General features: G+C 38.4%; 1 protein-coding gene across 1 annotated transcript in view; it reads right to left on the bottom strand.

The window, feature by feature from the left end:
* NFX1 (nuclear transcription factor, X-box binding 1) overlaps positions 1-21,619 on the bottom strand; it is a 70,839-nt gene that overhangs the window by 37,638 nt on the left and 11,582 nt on the right. The window contains exons 4-10 of the mRNA XM_059818436.1: positions 15,578-15,655; positions 13,318-13,423; positions 4,780-4,851; positions 3,545-3,684; positions 2,370-2,469; positions 2,005-2,222; positions 1,036-1,133 (exon numbers count right to left, since the gene is read on the bottom strand). Of these exons, the coding sequence (XP_059674419.1) occupies positions 1,036-1,133; positions 2,005-2,222; positions 2,370-2,469; positions 3,545-3,684; positions 4,780-4,851; positions 13,318-13,423; positions 15,578-15,655 (812 nt within the window). The remainder of the gene's footprint in view (positions 1-1,035; positions 1,134-2,004; positions 2,223-2,369; positions 2,470-3,544; positions 3,685-4,779; positions 4,852-13,317; positions 13,424-15,577; positions 15,656-21,619) is intronic.

The following is a 21,619-nucleotide window of genomic DNA, read 5'->3' as shown; positions in this document are numbered from 1 at the left end:
AGCGAAGTCAAATCTCATGATCAAAGAAGTTTTACCTAGATTAAAGACCTCAACATGAAAATAAAATGTGATGGATGAAAAGAACACTGTTGATCAACTACATTTAAACCTTCAGTCATCACAACTTTACATTCTGAGTTGTCATTTCTGAGCAACATGTTTTTCATGACTGAATTTAAATTATCACTGTAGTTCACTCATACTTTTTCAAGAAGCAGCTTTCTGGTGTCTGAGAAGCTGTATAACTAAAACCCAAACCTCACTACTTCGTTTCAGGCCTCAAAATGAAAGATAATCTGAAGCCTTCTACCCCATAACTACCTTCAGCAAATTTGCAGGAGAAAACTGTTCCAACCTCAAGCAAAGTCTCAGTCATTTCTATGTACTTATAGACTTACATATTCAGAAGCCACCTCTACTTATAGATGATATATAATAGGCCAGAAAAGTCATCAAGGCTAGTGATGACTAGTGATAGTAGCCAAAGATTTCGAAGCTATGATCACGGAAAGTAGCGTAGCTCAAAAATATACTAATTATTATGTAACAATTGCTGAGAATCTGCTGGGTCACTATATGAAGAATGGGGACAAGTAAAAACTTCCTATTCTCTCCAAAAAATTCTACAACAAATCTACAAGCTATTACTATAAAGCTTTAGTCAGCTTTTTACGTCAGGCTACCTTTTTTCTCTCAGTTTACATTACTCTTGGTAAAACGACCATTCTTTGCGCTATATAAACACTGCGGGATAATATAGGACTTTGCAGCCAGCTTAAAAAAACGGAATTATGTGTAAACACTGCAAAAATACTTCAAAAAATTTCCTTTGCAGTAAGTAGCCTATGTTAGCACTTCACAGTATAATGTACTTAGCATCTATCAGTATACAATGGAGGTTATTGTAACTAAGGAGCACAGCGCCTCTTGTACGTCTTAGTTTTATTTTCTGCAACTACTTCAGCTCCTTTTTCTCCTCAGCTTTAAAGAACAACAAAGATTACCTGTTTCCATGGTCAAGCTTTATACACTCACCTTTTTTTTGAAGCCACACCTACAATAAATGTTTGATGTGTGAGAACACGGTCTACAGTCTCCTTCATGGCAAAGGCTTTCACATGTATGAATGAATTCTAGCAAAATGAAAATACAAAGATCAACAATTAATAAAAAAATAAAATCCATGACCTGGAACTTCATATTTATTAGGAGCATCACTGGTCAAAGATACTAAGCTTATGTGCAGCTCAGTTTCCAAACAAATTAAGCATTTTGAGTTAAATACACATAAATTTTTGCCATTGTTTTCAGCTTTTTAATCCTGAATCTATAGACTAGAGTTTCAGGTCTACAATTGACATTGAAAACGCATACATTTTAAATGTTTTTTACATTAACATATGAAAAAAAGATTTTGTGTGATACTATCTTACCCAAGTCCCAGGAATTCTAAGTAATATTTTCTTCCTTTTCAGCCTAAAAGAATGACTTACGATGCATTCCTTATACTTCACTTACTAGGTTAACTGAAATTCAGCTGAAAGCTAAATTACTCATTCCCTTTCTACTTGTTGTCCTTGGACTGACAGAATGGATCAGTCATTAACAAGAAGCCCTCATCTTGACAGCATTGGTCTCTCTCCCCTCTAAAGTCTAACAAATCACGATTATATACGTAGTCCGTAAAACTGGAGCTTCACACAATCTCACAGTTAAATACACTTGAGTTACCTAATGCATTCGTTGACGTGTCAAATTGCTCCTGCACATAACTTTCTCCAACTTTCCAACGCTACTTTTTACTTCATGGCCCTCTTATAGCAGTAGGAAGTGAGTATTCACTGGAGGCATCTGAACAAAGTCATTTATCTCTACCAGTCTCCACATGAAAGTCAAAGATCTAGGTGGGCTTTTAAAAGACATCAGTACATACTACTGCTTTTTTTTAAAAAAAAAACACCGATGAGGTAATTTGGATACTCTGATGTAGAAAGTTCTAATTACCATAGCTACCACATGAAAGAGGTTTGCCACATGTTTTCCCACATGACGGGATAGGGTCTGTGCATATTTTACGTTCAACACATCCTAGTTCCAGTAACTTGCTGAGAGGAGTCTGACCACAGGGACAGCGATACACTACTTGTGGAAGTCGTGGACAGAGCTGGCAAGGCTGAGGATGGCATACTTGCGTACAGTTGTGCCTCCCACAATTTAATTTTCTGGAAAAAACCAAACATAAAGGAATAAAAACCAAAACAACATAAAAAGAGAAAAGAAAAAGGGGAATTATCTAAGAACATCACGATCACCGAGTGTGATAAAAATGACCTTTTTCTTTTCAAAAGCCTAAATTATAGTGACCTTACTTGCCACATATATTCTGACATGAGAAATTCCCAAATCCATCAGAGAATTCTTCCTTTGTCCCACACAATACTTCTTTAAAGCTGCTTCCACAGTAGCACACTGAAAGCAATATTCCACAGAAAACAACACAAGAGAATATCAGTGACAAAACACCTCCAGTAGTATAGCAAATATAAAAGGTAAAATGTGAAAAATTGTTACAGTCAGTTTTTAGAAGGATAATGAAGTTGCTTTTACTAAGATTTATTTCAGCAATAGAGGTTTCTCAGTCCTACAGAAGCTGGATTTCCTGTTTTATTTGTTTTGACAAGGAGATAAAAACTAAAGGGAAGTACTATCTGCACAAAAAGCTTACTTATTATAAAGCAGTATACATCACAAGTTAATTATTACCTTAAAAGTTGAGGAAATCAACTTGCAATTTTCTATATAAACTGTTCAACAAAAATGTATTTGTATACTGGCACACATACTTGGACAATTTAATTTCTATTCAAGACCAAGTTTAGAAAATTTTAACATAAACCATGAGTAGCTTATTGAAATGTGCTTTCCTATACCTCTTTCTATTCTTCTTCCATGTACTGTTTAATTGAGTCTCAGAATTATAGTAAAAGATTAAGTAGGCTCATAGGACAATTCAGGTCAGAAGGGCCCTTGGGATGAGCTAGTCCAAGCCCTTACTTGAAGCAGTCAGCAATGAAATCAGACCACGTTACTCAGTGTTTTATTCAGTTGGGTCTTGAAAACCTCCAAGTTTCCAAGAAAAAGAGTTTTACCTGACAGCTAGTTATAACATTTCAACTTAGGCTCATCATCTCTCATCCTTCCCTCGTGCACAGCCTCTCTCTGTCGTCTTGATTACCTCCTATTAGCTATCGAAAGGCCACTACTCAGTGTTCTCAAGCTAACAAAGTCCAGTACCACCAGCCTGTCCTAATACGGCACACGCTCCAACAGCCTAATCATCTTGGCAGGATTCTTTCTAATCAGGTTTATATTCTTTACTTAAATGTACAGTGATGATGACACATTTTCCAATTTTTAAATATTCTAGCAATAGATTTTGGTTTTGTTAAGTAAAAATAAAGCACTTGCCTCTTAGTACTGGGTTTTATCACCCTCTTGTTTTCGTAGTATAGAGTGGATACACGTAAGGCATTCCAATACTTACCTTGCTGTGCTGTTAACTGGCAAGGTGAACATTTTCCTGCATGGCACACTTGAGTACAGCTGTGCTTACCACAGTTTAAAGTATTTCCACATACATTAGAACAATGGATTTTTGTTGATTGGCCACAGCGAACCGAATGACTACAGAGAAATAACACCACAGTCTGTCAGCTACCTTAATATCTATAGAGCATTTATTAAAAAGGAAAATACTTTCTCAGTTAAATGCCAAAGCCTTTGAAAGGGAGCATAACTTATTAATGAAAGAGTTTTTAGGAAATAACCCCCCTATTTTTCCCCCCGCTTCCCCTCTCCCACCCCCCTAAAGTAGGACACTTGTCACAGTAGTGAGTCTAAGGAATTTTCTCTCAACAAAAGGGAAAAAAAGGTGACACTATTACTTGAACCTGAAGCATGGTTATGCACCGTGCCAGAAGAGCAGATATTTCTGTTACAGCCGTCTTTCCGAAGACTTACACAATCCTAAGTCCACTGAGCACAATGAAAATAGGGATGTAGGCCTTAATAGTGAGTCAGTAGTCTACAAAGAGTTGGGTTTTTTAATTAAATTGTTGAAAAAAATGGGACAAAACAATAAGTTTTCCTCTTTTTCCTATCTGGCTGGCCTCATACAATGGCTGTAAAATGTACTTTTGAAATAGTAACTTTAAAAAACCTTAAAATCAGAGGTGCCATATGATACATCCTGGATGCTAATACAGTACATATGAAACAATGCTATTTATAAGCAAGTTTTAAATACTAAATGCAGTATTACAAAAATTCAGCTTCCCAGAAATGTACATGTTATTTTTGAAATTATTATTTCTGGAATGGAGTAACTCCACATTACGTTCCATTCCGACAGAAAAGGTGTGAACCTTTTTCTACTTCTTTCTCTGTGTCTTCTACAAAATAAAATAAATAAATACTAGAATAGGATTTCAAAATCAAATCAACTCATAGACTACTTGGACAATTCAGCTACGTGTACCATAAATTGATTTTAACACAAACAACTATTTTTTTTTTCTTAAAAGATTAAAAGTAATCACATTTTTTTTTAAAATACAGAATTCTCCAAATTATTTTAGCACACAAATACAAGTTACAGCTCAGAATAAACTTTGTTCTGTAAGCTTTTAGTAAACTATAAGAAAGAAAAATTTTATTATATAAACTTTTAATGAACTATTCTTATATAAACTTTTGTTTGCATAATAGAAGCATTCTCACCTTGTTTGTCCACATTCACATGTTTTTGTCACAAAGGCTGGGCACGAAGGACAAGGTCCTGGATGGCACAGGCTTGAAAATAAGTCAAAAAAAGCAAACAAAATTGTGAAGTTAACTTTAGCTTTACTACACTCCCAGAGACACAGTCCACCATGACCCAATCCGCAGTGTATTATCAGAACATTATACAAGCCACCTACACTCCTGCAGGTTATGAAAGCATTATTAACACAAGAAAAGAATATTAGGTTATTACAGTTGCATCAGCCTCAAATGTCACTGATGTGGAAGGAAAACTTCAGTATTCCTGCTCTGTCAAATCAACAGTAACAGTGCTACTAACACATTTCGTATTTTGCATTTCACCAGCAGACATGCATCAACTCAACTGTGTTCATCACTGATAACACTCAAAACAAACATCACACGTCCAAACCATTAATACATTTCTTTCTTCAGTGATCAGACATGCATCAACACTATGTTCATCACTGATATGCTGGTTTTGGCTGGGATAGAGTTAATTTTCTTCATAGTAGCTAGTAGGGGGCTGTGTTTTGGATTTGTGCTGAAAAGAGTGTTGATAATACAGACATGTTTTCATTATTGCTGAGCAGTGCTTACACAGAGTCAAGGCCTTTTCTGCTTCTCACACCACCCCACCAGCGAGTAGCCTGGGGGTACACAAGAAGTCGGGAGGGGACACAGCCGGGACAGCTGACCACAACTGACCAAGGGGATATTCCATACCATATGATGTGATGCTCAGTATATAAACTAGGGGGAAAGCTGGCCGGGGGACCGCTGCTTGGGCTGGGCATCGGTCAGAGGGTGGTGAGCAATTGTCTTCATTTGCATCACTTGCCTCTCTTGTTTGTTGTTGTTGCTATTTTCCTTTTCATTACAATTTTTATTATTATTACCATTATTATTATTTTATTTTATTTCAGTTCACTTATTAAACTGTTCTTATCTCAACCCACGAGCTTTCTCACTTTTACTTTTCCTATTCTCTCCCCCATCCTGCTGGGGCAGGGGGAGTGAGTGAGCAGCTGTGTAGTGCTTAGTTGCCAGCTGGGCTTAAACCAGAACTGATAACACTCAAAACAAACATCACATGTCCAAACCATTAATACATTTCTTTCTTCAGTGATCTTAAACAGATTTGAGACAAAAACCTGTCTATGAATTTCTTCTTTTGAGTTGATGGCTTCATCTCTGAACTCAGCATTTCTAACACCACCAGTAAGAGCTGTTGCTCCTCTTCCTGTAAGGTAACGCGTGGGAGATGCAGCAAGTTTGCCTCACTTTTCTTTCTTACCATCAAGTGCAGTTTCCTGTGAGTCATCAATACCAGTCCTTTACTTGATTATCAGATCTCACCTCCTACTTCAAGAAACACTAGATGGTCCCTATCTGCATATAAGACCTCTGTTGGGCACAGAGAAGCCCAGGTTTGTGAAATTATACTTAACTAACTTGTCTGAACTCTTCCTTAGCCAGCTCCCAGCTCCCTTCCTTTGTAAATACAGCAACTCTCATGTGGAGCAATTATCATCGGCCAGGACTGACAAGCCTGGGTGTCCTAGTCAAAAGAAAAAGAAAAAAAAACACCAAAAAACCCCATAAACAGGGACTACCCAATTACTTGGTAATTACTACATTCCCCAAGTACAGTTGTTACGCAAGTACTAATTAGTACCTTCCCTCTTTGACAGTTCAGTTTTATGGCATAATGAAGAGTTAAATAAGCACCAGAGCAGGCACGAGGAAAGAGAGAAAAAGGCAAAACTGGATGGAGGAGGGAAAACACAATACAGAGGGAAACAGGAAGAAAGCAAAACCATTAAATTAATTAAAACTGTATTGTGGAACTTCAGACAATGAGAATTAACTTACGCATTCTGCCACAGAAAACCTCTTGTTAAAGGACAACACTATATATTTCACTGTCTTGACTTCAATTCTCACAGACCCATGTAGGATTCTAAAAGCTGGATGCCAGCTTATGAACTTAAGAATCAGATTATAAGTAGATATGAACTCAAAATACTATCATCTAGGTCGTAACTTGGAACAGGGAGAAGACACACCATCTTCAGAAATCTTGTCACATTAAGTTTTCTACCTAGTATATTATTTTCCTCGACATCGTCATATGCAAGCAATGTTAATATTGCTTCCATGAGCCCAGTCTCGGCACACTTTCTGATGATACTATACCACACAACAGCAATTTATACTGATCACAGATAGTTTTAAGTCACAAATACCTGTAATAGCAGACTGCAGTCTTATAGCAAGATTCCTTCTGTTAGAAGAGTATCACACAATTAATTTCCAGACATCTCCAAATCTTGTTAATGTGTATTTCTGACACAGTTTTAAGTAAGCTTGTGTCATTTTGTTAATATGGACAGAAAAATTCTAGCAATGCAAAAACTAACCCTTTGAAACCAAACTTCTGACTTTAAAAATAAGTATTCTTTATGCATCCCTCCAGACACACGCACTTGCACTCTACTTATTTAGCAAAAGCCTCTGGTACAATTTGGTTTATGCAGAAGCTACAGTATGCCTACAGTTCCAGGATTTACTTGATCAATACAACAACAGTTAAGATAGAAATTCAAATTTCATTCAGCACACAGACACACACAGAAAGTCCAGAAAATTCTCCTTAGATGATAAAGATGGGCGATACCTTTGAGTTTTAGTCTGTCTTAAGGGACTACGCAAAAAGTTAAGCTAAATAACTTAACAGTGTTACAAACTAAACTCAAAAAGGCAGGCTGAAGACTTCAGTATTAACTTCTGTTCAATGAATGCAGAGTCTTATTTTTACTGAAAGTCCATTATCTATCATTAGCATGCAGGATTTATTTCACGATTTACCGCTTCTGCTGTAGAGAACTGCCATACAAGAAAGGCTGTGATGATAGATACGTCTAGACATGGGAAAAACTAAACTTCCATTGCCTGACAGTGAAAAGACAAGATACTGTAAGACAGTCCAAAGGGACTTTCAGTAACTGCTGTGGAAAAGAATACAGTGCCAAAGATCAATGAAGGAAGACCAGATGCTAAAATTTAAACTAGTAGAGAGAAAATTTCATTTACTGCCTTTGTAAGACCTTTTTCAAATGCTCTTAAGGCCTTGCATAGTTCCAGTTGGCAGGGAGAACTTCAAGTCTTAAAAGAAGGTTAAGCTTGTCATGAAGTTTATTATCAGCAATATTTTCTTGAAGGTTAAGCTAGATGTTTCTTTGATGTAGAACCTAACAGAGCAAAATGAACTTCAGTGTATTTAAACTAAAAATGTCAAGAGAACTCATTTTGTGAAGGGCTATGCACGTCACAGCTCACACCAGCAAAAGGCTTGCAAAGCACTCCCCTTTCAAACAGCTGCTTGCCTGTTCCTCAGCTCTGCCAAAAGAGCTGTTCATATAAGTGGTTACTGACCCATTTCAATAAGTCTAAGCAAATATTAAAGCTTTATTATTAAAACAGTGTAAATTAGCCTCACTCATTTTCACCAAAATGGGCTAGCTAGTGCCACGCCTAACACAAGCATCCAACTAAACTCTACACCATGGAAAGGAGATTAACACAATGACATCTACATTTAAAAAAAAAAGTCAGATTGAGGAAATACAGTTGGGAACTGGCCAACCATTAAAAAATCCGCATGCAAGCTTGGGGAAAAAAAAACAAATCCCCAAAACCCAAATTAAAATGAATAACCAAAATACTATTTCAGTAGAAAATCATTTGTTCTGGTGGTATAAAGGGGATCAACACATAAGCGTAAGCTGGTTACAGGCACCAGTAGGCTGAAGAATTGCTGTATCCCTGTAAGCTCATTTTTTAAATCTGAACATCAATTTCAGACATTCCTTAAAAATGTAAAAATAATTTGAAAGCCATAAGCACCAGGGTCACAAAGCCTGAGGAAACATAGCTCCGATTCAAACTGAAAATATGTATGATTCATATGTCTCATTACAACATTTCAGACAGTGCTTAGAGACAAAGGCCTCAAAAATGGTGGTCTAACACTGCAAAGTAGAAAACTATGACTAATTAGACCCCCCCACATACAACTCGCTTCCTGCCCGAGCCTGGCTGTCATCCTAATCTCTCTTAACACCAGGGTATGAGCTTTAATATCCTTTCCAAAAGCATCTAATGTGATGCTGAGAACTCTAGACATTCTTACTACCCGTATCAGGATCTGTTCTCTTTTGTATCTTATTAATTATTTGCATGAATTTCTTGCCTAGCAGAATGCATGTGATGCATTCTGAATTTGCCACCTTCTGATTTAATTGAAGGTCTCAATTCCTACTCAGAGAACACAGCGGGGGGGGGGGGGGGGGGGGGGGCGGGGAATGCCCATATTTTCAATGTTTTGTTGATAAAACGAATCACTTTACAAAGTATTAAAGTAAAAGGATCCAGATCTTTTCCCATAATTTTTAATCCAATTCTTTTTCCTCAGCCAGAAGAGTTTGATGCTTACTCAGTTTTAAAGGGAAAACAGATTCTCAAGTAACTTAATCCACTTTGATCCACTTCAACTTGCTACTTCATATTACATTAAGAATAATGTGACCGTGTAAGCGGCGCTTGGAATAGCACAACTGGCACCACCAAAAGATTACATCACTAGTCAGATCGCTCTCAGAGCTGCTCATTCCCCAGGGGACAATCGTTGGCAGAAGCCTACAGTATAGCATAACACAATGCATACAGAAGGCAGACGGCGGGAGGGAGGCTGAAGTTTAGACCACCACCAACTATTACAATGCCTTACTTACAACACCTCCTGTACTCTTCAAATTTCATCTACGCAGCAGAGGGAGCAAATACAAGCATCCTGATGCAAAGCAATGAGAAGAATGTTCCTCTGATGTCACACATGAAAAGGGGATGATGTTTGTTTGATCCTGGTAGTGTCAAATCAGATAGCTGCAGTGTAGATACAGTGGTGTGGTTTCTGAAAACTCAGAAAATATTGCAATTCAGATTCTGTTTCTAGGCACTGCATAAATAATTCTGATATAAAGAGCAGGGGATAGCTAATAAGCATCTAAATCTCCCATACTCTGATTGTTGATGCAATAGCCAAAAAGAAAGATAAGAAACTAAGCAAGAATCCCATGACTCAAAAAGCAGGTTCCCCAAGACTCAGATTCAAACCCCACCAATGAATAGGGTTCTTAACAGGATTCATCCAGATTAGCTCTGTCAGAGGCTCATGGACTGCAGATACAGAGGTCTGCTCAGCTGGAAGACAATAGATGGAGCTGGACTTTAAATGAGATTCCCACATACTTTAATTGCAAAGGGTTTCCCCGAATAGATGGGATTAAATACTGGAGAAAGGGCAACATCTAGAACACCACACCAGACTCAGTCCACCGCCCGTAACAATGGACACATCCCTACTATTAGCTAAAGTCACAGACTTGAGAAGAGCATGAACAGTTTACCCCAGGGAATTCATCGTCCTGTCACGCTGTGAGGTAGAAGGTCTTGACAATGAATGAAACATTTGACCCAGAAGGGGGGCGGGGGGGAAAGGAAGAAAAAAAAAAATCTTTTAGGATCTCAGTGAGCAGAATGGCATTCCTGGTTCAAACCTGATCACCTTACGGGAACCTGTGGGAGCAGGGGGAAAAGGCACACAGCAGATCCACAATCCAAAGAAACAAGTGCTTGCAAGAAAGATTTTTGAGATCATCTAAACTCAAGCAAGAACCACGAAACTGCCAAAGATGCATTCAGATGATAAAGCTCCACATCTCTAACTCCACCACTTCCTGATACAGCAAGAGGGAAACAGGTTTGTACTTGCTTTTTGATACAGCAGATGGAAGCAGAGCGTGTCCTCATAAATACCCAAGATTCCCACATGGGAGGAAGAAGCATCCAACATATACTAAGGAATGTCCAAAACTGGGTAACACTGATGCTGAAAGTGCATTCCTCTCCAGATCACTATCACAAGTCAGAGAGTACCAAAAACACCCATTATCTTGAACACCCTTGCTGTTTCCTTACCTCCAAGGACTGGGTGATCTCAGCACGGTTTTACTCATGTGGAACGAGCTGAATGATAATGCTTTTAAATTTGCTACAACTTAAACTGTTAGCAAATTGGGACTTTAAAAGGTCCCAATTTTCACAGCTCAATGCAGATTGGACTACCGGGGTGTGTACGGAAGGGTTAAAAGATGGAATTTTGGTCCGTGGATGGACACTGGGTGAGAAGTAGATAGCTAAGAAAACCGCAACATTGGGTGAGAAGTAGATAGCTGAGAGAACCACAGTCAGCACAAGAAAACAGATGGTTTATTGTCTAGTGTTTGAAATGCTGACCATAGGGATAAAAAGGCTGAGCAATACAGGGGGAGGACAGGGAGGACGTGCAGTGGTGAAAGAATACAAAGCACAGTTCATAATTTTGCTTGCCTTATAACATCCTGCTATCGGCTTGAGCATGGTTGATATGTGACTGCTGGATTATGGTAATATGCCGCGTGTACAAAGCCTACGAACCAACAGACAGGATGGCTATGGCGTGTGCAGCGCGCCTGACCAGCGGGCACATGCGCCATAGGCTCCCTATGTTGAGAGTTGGCAACTGAGGCGTGTTTTGGCACCCGCTGGTCACGTGTGTCGAAATCCAGTCCTCTGCAAATGTATAAATACCGGGATTTCCCAAAGAGCAGTGGGCCAGTGTACGGTGAGGTCACCATTGCCTCCGTGGGGATGCCCACATAAAGCTGGCACCTACCCACTGCTGGGCTGAGCGCGCAGCGCAAGATGACACAAGAATGTACGGACAGTCCATCTTCCTCATGGTCCTCGGGTTGGTAAGACAATTGCTTTGCAAGATACCCTTAGTGTAATGCATGCCTGTAGTTAATAAAACGCTTGGGTTTTTTTTTTTTTATTTTTCCTTGTAGTCTGTGTATATGTGTTTACCTTTCTCGAGAATCCTCGAAACCACTCTTAAAACACAGGGACTACAAATTTGTAGCTTGCAATAGGCACAATATTATTACCACTGTTCAGAAGACTTCCCAGAAGAGAATGTCAGAGACTGAGCCTCGGCTGTAGACTGGGACAGGAAAGAAGAGGAAAAGAACAGCTGTTTCTTCCAAGCACTGTAGGAAAGTTTGTCAGGTAGCAAATCGCAGTCAGGGAGTTCTCTAAGTAGTTAAGAAGTCTACTTATTTCTGACTGGGCAAAAAAGCCTCTCCTGAGATGGAGGCCAGCAGCTGTCCTCCAAGAGAATCAGTGTTCTGCCGAGTCAGGATATCAGCTACATCAAGTGTAGTCCGAAAGCTGATCTGTGTTTCAGTTTTACCCTGCAAACCACAGCGAAGAGGATCTAGTATAATGATCAATTAAGGAAACAGCTATAGCACTGAAATGACAGTCTGAAAAGAAATCTAATATAATATTTTCATGTGTGGGAAAGAAGTATTAAAGAGTAAGGAAATAGTCTTTCATTCAACAAGATGCTGAAATGGGTTTGAAACAGAAGGCATTAAATGAAAAGTTTGGTGTAAAGTTCTGAGTTTTAGTAAACCTTGGAAAAAGTGTAAGATGACAATGTATTTGTTGGAATGACTGAAGTTTTTGATTGTGTACCACAAGCAGAAACAATTGCTTCTGACTATTAAAAATCTCTCAAAACAGAAGTATAAGCAGGCCTTACGGACCAACTTCCATACATGAAAAATGAAGCTAGATATACTGGGAACAACATATAATTTATTTTTCTGAATAGCAAGCGTATTTATAAATTGAAAAAGCTCACCTAATGTTGTTAACCTTATCAATATAATACCACCACACGGCTAAAAAAATATAAAGGAAAACATCCAAAACTGAAAATAGAATTGCTCTTCTTTGCCTCTCTTCATTGAATTATACTAATAAATGTTAGCAAAACCAACCCCAGTTATGTATACTGATTAAGATCTCCATGAAGGATTCTGCTTCAACCATCTGGTAGTCTCAGCAAATACATAAATACATTTAACACCTTCTTATCCTCAAGAGTTTATAAGCCAAAGAAAAGAAAAAGAAACAAAGGATAGAAGTGGTCCTTCGGTTTAACCAGGTACCACTGCTCTTGATTAAGATATACAAACACCATTACAGGAAAAGCAGCGCCTAAAAAGTCTGGTGGATCACTGCATACACATTTAAGACTACTCTATTCACTATTATTTCTCTACTTCAATGAAAGTTCTTGAAACCAAGTCAGGCAGCTGGTTCAGTTCCTAAAATATGATGGAAATGTTGCTACAACTGTTGTTGCTGACCTCCTGTTCATTGTCTCATAAGAACTCACTTTAGACATACAAACATGAATAGCCTCCATTTCTTCCAGGCTTCAGTTGAGCTATAAAGCAAATACACCTCTAAGCATATCCTATAGTCGAAAAATATCCAAATACAGTCTTCAGAAATTTTCTCTAGATCATTTCAATATTCACATGATAAACATTTACTTACATGTTACAAAGATGTGGACAGTCCAAACACTGTCTCTTCTTCCCACAAAGTTCCCCACAGCTATGAGGGATTTCATTTCTGTTCCATTCAGGATTGTGCACCTTACCTAAACCACGTCAAAGACAAAAACATATTTATTGCCTTGAATACAATACTGAATTTGGGAAAAGTATCACCCCAAAAAGGTGTATTTTCAATACTGGCAGTAGTCGTCTTTGAAAAACAAAACGACACAAGAGGTTTTACGTTCTTCTCAGCTTTCAGTGCTGATACATACTCAACTTCTTTAAAAGTAAGTGCCACCGGAATATCAAGCTCCTGAAGATTCTGCCTTCTATGTTCTCAGCAGGCACTTAGGTAGCTGGTATTTTACATTAAATTAAACTGATAAAATACAAGAAAATTAACAGCCCCCTTTAGCTGGTCAGGCTGCATAGTAGGTAAGAAAATTAAAGGGTGAAACTCTCTTGCTGCCTCAATGCAGAAGGCAAAAAAAAAAAAAAGACACCATTCCCAGAAAATAAGATCTAGCTGGTAAGGTGATGGGGAACAGGGGCAAAATGAAATGACTGGGCAAATTATAAAAGTAACTTCTTTAAAAAGAAGCAGACTCTACATAAATCTAAACATTAAAGGTTGACAGTTTGATGAATGCAGCAGGAAGTCTTGAACAAGAAGTGATAAATCCAGTACGTTAGCTTCAAGTATTCTGTATTTCAGACAAGCACTGAAACCATATTTTAATTAATCTGACATACTGTTAGCAAATCTCACAGCTCTAAGTGCATGAGATGATCATCAGAGTTAAAGTTAATTAACATGGTTAACACATGCAAACCTAATTTGGCTCTCTGCAAGAGGGGAATTAAATTAACAATGAAGCAACTGAGCCGATGTTACAAATTTGAGTTGCAACAATTAAAAACATCAAGAAAATGTCTTTTTGGTGACACAGTTATATAATTTTAACTCTTTTAGTACACCTTCCTATATTCTACAAGTAGCAAGTTAGAAAAATACAAATAAACACCACAGATGGCATTTATTCACTTGAGTTTCAATAAAACTAGTTGAACACCCAGGGAAATCCTGAATATTAGAAGATTCAGAAGAAAAATAAGCTAGGAATTTCCTCACGGAATGGTGAAAAAAACTACACTTAACCACACTCAACACATAGTATTGTGCATCAAATAGAAGACAGCTTTACATAAGCAACTGGTGATGTCCAAATGCTGCATCGTTAATGTAAAATTATCTATAGAAGTTTAAAGTCTTATGTTCTAACATGGTACTCTGCTAATATTAACCCTGTGGACAACTTGAGATTCGTACTGTAGATCTCCCAAAACTATGACACAGTCTTTAAGCCTAGACAGAATTTCTTTCCTATTTAACAGATGATTTCACATATTGTCATACAAAAACTCTGTCTTACCTGCGTTGCACTGCTCTTAACTGACTCACTGACACTTTTACATAGAATTGTTACCTACTACAGCATAAGTCTAGTTTCTTTAGGGCAAGTTCACTGACTCCGAGTTCCTGTCTCAATCCCAGGATATTCTGTTTTGTAGAAAGAGAGGAAACTTTCCAGTGACTCTGACTTAAGGAAGGGAAAGCTACGTGAAATCAGCACAAATTTCAAAAGTGTAAATCCCAAACAAAATGTGCTTGCATGTATGCAATTAAGTAATACAATTCATCTCTCCCTTTTTGTCATATACTTAATGGCTTAGTGAATGTTGTACTCACTTCATTTTTTATTGAACGTGTACCTACATAAAAGTCTGAAAAGCCTGAATATTATTTCCTTTTTAACCTGTATGTGTCCCCGATCAACATGAATGACAAAATTGCTAAATCAATTTAAAGGTTTAAATAGTTGCATGCTTGAATTGTGTATTATTTTGGTGTATCTTGCCACAAAGAGACATAACACATGCAGGTTATTTCAGTCCTTCTACAGAAGGAAAGCTTGTAGGATAGCAGCCCAATACTATCATTATTCTATAAAAATCACTATTTTTACATAGTTACAGGAAAATATTTATCACTTACGATTTAATATTTCACTTTTAAAATGTTTTAAGCAACATATGTGTTCTCTGCACATCCACCTTCCAGTGTCAATAAAGTTTTAAACAAGGTTAAATTTCAGGGATGTAGGCAAACAAGTGGCAATAGTGGGATTCAAATTTTAGAAAAGAATCAAAACGACCGAATTGTTTTTCTTTGCAAAAGCAAGCAAGAAACTCACCACAGAAACAAGTGTAAGTTTTAGGAACTTGCGTAGAAGCATTCTGACAAGCTGGACATCTCCAACCACTATTACCATCTGTAGATAAAAAAATTAAAGATAAAAATGACTTGAAGTAAATAAAGGAGCTAATTTGCAAACCTAGAATAAGTGCTCTCACCTTGTTTCTTACCACAGCTGCAACCAAACTAAGTTTTTCCATTTACTCAGAAGTGGTGAGAAAGCAGGTTAACAAAAATACATTTTATACAGTGTCAAGATAAACACAGCAGTAGTACTTCATCTGACCAGGCTCCAACTTTATATAGAGGCAAGAACAAATTTTAAAATGACACTTTTTCTATTATCATGTACCCTGTTATAAGACATTCTACAGTCTTCACCATATCTAAAGATGTGAGAAAAAAAAGTGTTAAAGTGTTGGAGATCGGTAAGAAAAATATAATTACCTACAGTCTTAAGCGCCACCTGTATTTTCCTTTTCATTATCCTCTCATGTTATAAGTTTACATGTGTTGTAGAAGACCAGTTTAGTATTGTTTCATGTCCAGAATAAATCAGTGCTATATAAACCAGAATAATCTACTTTAATTAAAGGTCACGATATCTAGCTATTGACTAGGACATTATTCTTCAAGTTGGTATTTTATTAAATAGTAGTTTTCTTGCTTCTGTGTTTCAGGAGGGTGTTGATTAGCAGTAAAGGAAGAACTTCAGTGTAAGGAAAGCGACATTCATGAAGATGTTTCCCAAGTTCAGCACATATCTGGCTACGAAGAATACCAGTGTGAGAGCACTACTGAACACACAGCAGGGCAGGGAGGAGAGAGGTATTTTTTTTATATCTCTATATATAGATAGGTACAAAAAAAAAATATATAAACATAAACTGATTAGCTCTTACTGTCTCTCTTAACCAATGAATTCAGTGTTGGTAAATTAATAAAGCTGTGCTTTTATAACTGTTCTTCACTATTAAGAAATCTGACCAAGATTTGTGATATTTTCACGTTATGAATGCAGGAGGGATTGCAAAGAGGAAACCCTACGTGTGACTAGACAACTGCACTACAATGACAGGCACACCCAGGTGCGCTATCAATTGGACTGGAGACTTCTTACGTTACCCATCATAATGCACAATGCTAATGATTTTCACAAACTGGAAGTGATCCAGATTACAGACTGCCTTGGCACTCTTGAAATGCAAATCTAAAGCACGTCTGTTCTTTTCAACACTCAGTACCTACTCACACCCCTTGTTACCCCGGCTCATATCACTGTGGCACCAAGACTGCTGCAGAGAGCTGTACAATTATGGGCTGAGCAGCTGTAGGACAGTGGTACAAGGAGTCTACTCTCATATTCATGCTCAAGACCAATCTGTGTTTCCTGACCAAGATTTTTTTATTTTTTATTTGACTGCTACAAACTGAAGCATCTCAGGAAGAAGCATCTCAGAGAGAAGTGTTAAAAGCTACAGGTAAAAACAGGCAGCAGGGGACTGAAAGGGGCATCTGCTGACAAAGCCGTCAGCACCGTATGTGGCTCCTCCCAAAGCTAGAATACTAAACCCTAAGGGATTCCCTATGGGATTACTCTGTACAGTATACTTAACTATTACATTAACAATATAATTTCTTTCATTGTTATTCCATCTTATGTTTTTCAAAAGCTGCGAAGGTAAGGCCATCATCAAAGCTTCAGGAGGCCAACGGAGGCCTCTCTTATCAACATCTCTCCTGCAGCAGGATGCCTAGTCCTCTACAAGCAAAAGTTTCTCTAGAGTATACAGAATCACAGAATCATTAAGGTTGGAAAAGACTTGTAAGATCATCAAGTCCAACCATCAACCCAACGCCACCATGCCCACTAAACCACGTCCCACAATGCCACGTCCACACGTTCCTTGAACACCTCCAGCCATGGTGACTCCATCACTTCCCTGGGCAGCCTCTTCCAATGCTTCAACACTATCTCAGTAAAGACATTTTTCCTAATATCCAGTCTAAACCTCCCCTGGCACAACTTGAGGCTGTTTCCTCTTGTCCTGTCGCTAGTCACTTGGGAGAAAAGACCAACACCCACCTCACCACAACCCCCTTTCAGGTAGTTGTAGAGAGCAAGAAGGTCTCCTCTCAGCCTCCTCTCCTCCAGACTGAACAACCCCAGTTCCCTCAGCCGCTCCTCATAAGACTTGACATTTTAGCAAGCAAAACAGCCTTTCAAGATATATTTTGTTGTTCTTAATCACTGATTATCCTTTGCTCCTCTAAGACATAACTACATTCACATGGGTCCACCCACAAGGAACATGCACAGTTGATTTCCTCCAAAAATACAAGAAATGAAAGTTTTCTTCCTGGATTCAAATGCAATTATGGTAGGATAGAATGACAGTAGGATGGTTCCTGCCATCCACATTTGTAAGGAGTGGTCCTGTAACCACTCCTTACAAATCCTGATCACTGAAGAAAGTGAGAATGAGGATGACCCTACAGAATTAACATTCCCCTCACATGAATCTTCTCATATAGGAGAAGGAAGTAGGAGCGAAGTACGTAGAATTCCAACCAAAACCACCAAAAGGACAGTTGTCTAAGCAAAATCAACACACCTTACTCCCATTTACTAGAGTTTGTTTTAGTATTTGCTATCCTCTCCCTCCTTCTCAGATAAAAAGATTCCTTACTTTAATTATTTACCAAAATTTTTTCCATACACTTTCATATTGCAAACATCCCTATTTGTAGCATTTTCAGCCACAAAAATCTTTATGGTAACATGCCCATAGCCCTGCCTCTTCCTAATGCATACCTGTTGTCGTAAAGGCACAGTGAACGATCTCCTCAGTTTCCAAAATCCTAAAGGATTACAGGGCTCAGAAGGACCTTGAGTAGGAACAGCTGGGAATTATATACACAGACTAGGGATCTTTACATGCAGTTTCAAACAAGCAACTTTACTTTTTACGCGCTTGCCTAGATGAGTCATAGGTGATTACATAAGAAGGATCCAAACACATCTGCTGGAATAAAGAGTGACTGCTAAAAGGCTACATTTCCAAAGGCAGCAGTACAGCAGGAATTTTCAACATATATGCAATGCTAGGTACAAAGAATTCCAAACAGACGTTTCAGTCACTTCAACTGTAGCAGAATATACTAGAATCAACACTGGCAGTTTTGTGTTACCATTTCTAAAAGGTCTTACGCAGTTCTCCAGTGAGATAACATGTATCAGAATAAATTATTGCTTTGACTTCTCAGCTAGACACAATCAAAAGCTTTTGTCCTAGTAACAAAAGAGAGAAAACATTTGTGTAATATCCAAGGCACACAGAATGGCTTTAGCCCTTGAACAACATGGATTAAGGGAGGGAAAAAAAAAAGGAAAAGAAAAAAGAAAAAAAGGCAAGCAGATTCATATTCTGACCACTGAAACTCAGAAGCCATCTTAGAGGCCAATATTGGATTGGTACAGACCACTACCTCATCTGGAAGTGGAGGGCAGGGGCAGCAGAGGGAGCAGAATAGAAAGAAACAGTTGTAACACTCAAATATCTCCAATCCTTCTAGCCAAAATAAAATACCACTAAAACCACCTTCCCTGCAAAGAAGGGAGCAAAAGGCTTAACCTTGTGCCCTTACATTGAAGCATCAGTTTTTAAAAGAAGTAGAAGAAGGAAGGGGGCAAGAGGCCACAATTTCCCCTTTATAAACATAACAAAGTAAAAAGATCTTGTGTGCAATGCAGGTATTTTTGTCAGATTGACCTTAGCTGTGCAACATCTAAAGGTCACATTGCTCCAAGACATAATTCAAAATGTTAGTAAAAATGCTTCCTAAGGAGAAAGTCATGTTCTTCCTTACAGGAAAGAATCTTTCCACATGATGGCAAAGTGATGCCTAGCAGAGCTCCTCCTCCTGACCAGGATATGTCTAACACACCATGAAAATCCATTCTCTAGTTCTGAGTGCTGCTGACAGTCTACACTGTAGAAATACTGAACACTGGATGTCAACCACAAGTCTAATGTAAGCAGACCAAGAATAGAGCAATGCCCTATGACTCCTCACAGATAATCAGGAGATTCTTTTACCTGGCTTGGCCAAACTAAAAGTAATTTTCCAGATGACTGTCAAGACAATAGAAGGCAAATAAGTCTCTGAGGGAAGACACCTTCAGTAAAACACATCTGAAAGACTCCCTGAGAAGAGAGACACTGTAAGGTGTGAGAAGACTATGTTACGGTAACCTAAGATAGTTCTTCGCTTCTTCCCACCCGAGTGTGTAGAGTCCCAAGTGCGTTTTATCTCATTGACACGGTAACCCAGGATAGTTCACCTGCCCCCCTCATCTGTACCCGCCTTTGCATGGGTGCCATCCTGACGGCCAGCTACGGATATCGGAATTCAAACAGCACCTGCATTACATCAGTGAGTTTGCTAATAAGCAAAACAGGACATTGCATATGTACGATATGTTAATCAGCACAAGTTTTATTATCCATCCCTGCGGTGCATTCCTTTGAGCTTCACTGCCAAGCAGGGTTCCATTGCAGGTGGGTCCCCATTTGATTAGTGTTGGTGTCCCAGGGCTCCCACCATGGTAATGCTACACTTTCATAAAAGCCAAAGCTTTCACTTGCTGAGTGTTGTGCCTTGCCCCTGGGGGATCTGCACCTGCTTTTCCCTTGTAACAGATACCCATTACTATTGATCCGAAAGATGGAACTATGTGAGAAGATACCCCACCAAGGACATTATCTACCTCATCATTCAGGATTTCTCTGATACAATGCTGTGAACACAAAAAATTGTGAGAAATTACATACACATACATACTTTCTGCCTCCTACTATGCGTCATAGAAATAAGAGCTGCTGTAAGGCCCCAAATGGAGGGACATTCTCAGTGAAACATTCAGTTGTTTCAAAAACATAAAAGAATGAACACTCAAAACTGATCTTATGAACAAAATATTCTCACTAGGCTGGAAGTGAAATGTAGCAGTGAAAAGTTTGGGTGCTGAGATTAGATAAGATTTCCTGGAATTCAGTATAACATTTGCAGAATCAAACAGATTTAAAGTAAATTGTGTCCAGAAAAAAAACAGGTTTTTTCCTCTTCCAGAAAAACAACAAATTATTGAGTTAGGTAGATTACAGTGTTGTTGTTCTCCTCTGGTAGGCAGTAATTACTGCCAGGGTTCTAGTGAATTCCTCAACATTATACAAAGCCTGAAAGTAGAATCTACACTGAAACGACCTACCATAAAACAAATACACTCTGAAGTACAAGATCTAATCAAGATAGGGTAGCAGGGCCTTGCAGGTCAAGAAATATGCATCAGTGTCCTTACTGGAGCTATGGAATCAGTTCTACTGAGGCTACCACCTTTAATTTCAATTAATGATTAGCTCAAGGTCTCTCACACACAGGATACAGTAACATATTTACTCCACAAATTCTTACAAGAAAAGCAATGGCCAAAAGGTACGGCTATTTGAAATGCTGTCAGGATTCAAGCATCTAAGGTCACTGTCTTGACAGATAAACAAAACCTACCTTACTCTTTTGATCAAGCAATAAGCTGTTTCAGGGAGATAAATCAGCTCCAAAGAAGGTGACAGAAAAACAGCTAGGAGATAAAGGTTCTCAGCAGTCACTCTTAGTTTGGCTTAGGATCTCAGTCTTACCCAAAAATCTGTTCCCTTCTCAAACACTCAAATGCCTTTATGTTTCAAATCATGTGCTGGTATTTGTAACTTTCTTTCTACTGTCAGTATGAAGCATGACCAGCCCTAACCCAGAAGTCTGTCTATGCATCTTTAGAAATCCAAGAACTTTGCAACCTGTCCTTTCTGCAAGAGATTTATAGTCTGTGAGAACTCTCAAACATTTGGAAGTAGCTGACAAGACTGTATTTCCCCAGTCTGCCCAGAGAGAGACAGAAAGACACATGAAGAATGGTAAACACTAAACAAGCAGGGTACTGAAAAAATTAACCCTACTTCAAGATTAACATTACAGTCTTCAA

This window comes from Gavia stellata, chromosome 6 (genome assembly GCF_030936135.1).
Source record: "Gavia stellata isolate bGavSte3 chromosome 6, bGavSte3.hap2, whole genome shotgun sequence".
Lineage (NCBI taxonomy): Eukaryota > Metazoa > Chordata > Aves > Gaviiformes > Gaviidae > Gavia > Gavia stellata.
The sequence above is the reverse complement of the archived record's forward strand: the minus strand, read 5'-3'. Positions and strand labels throughout refer to the sequence as shown.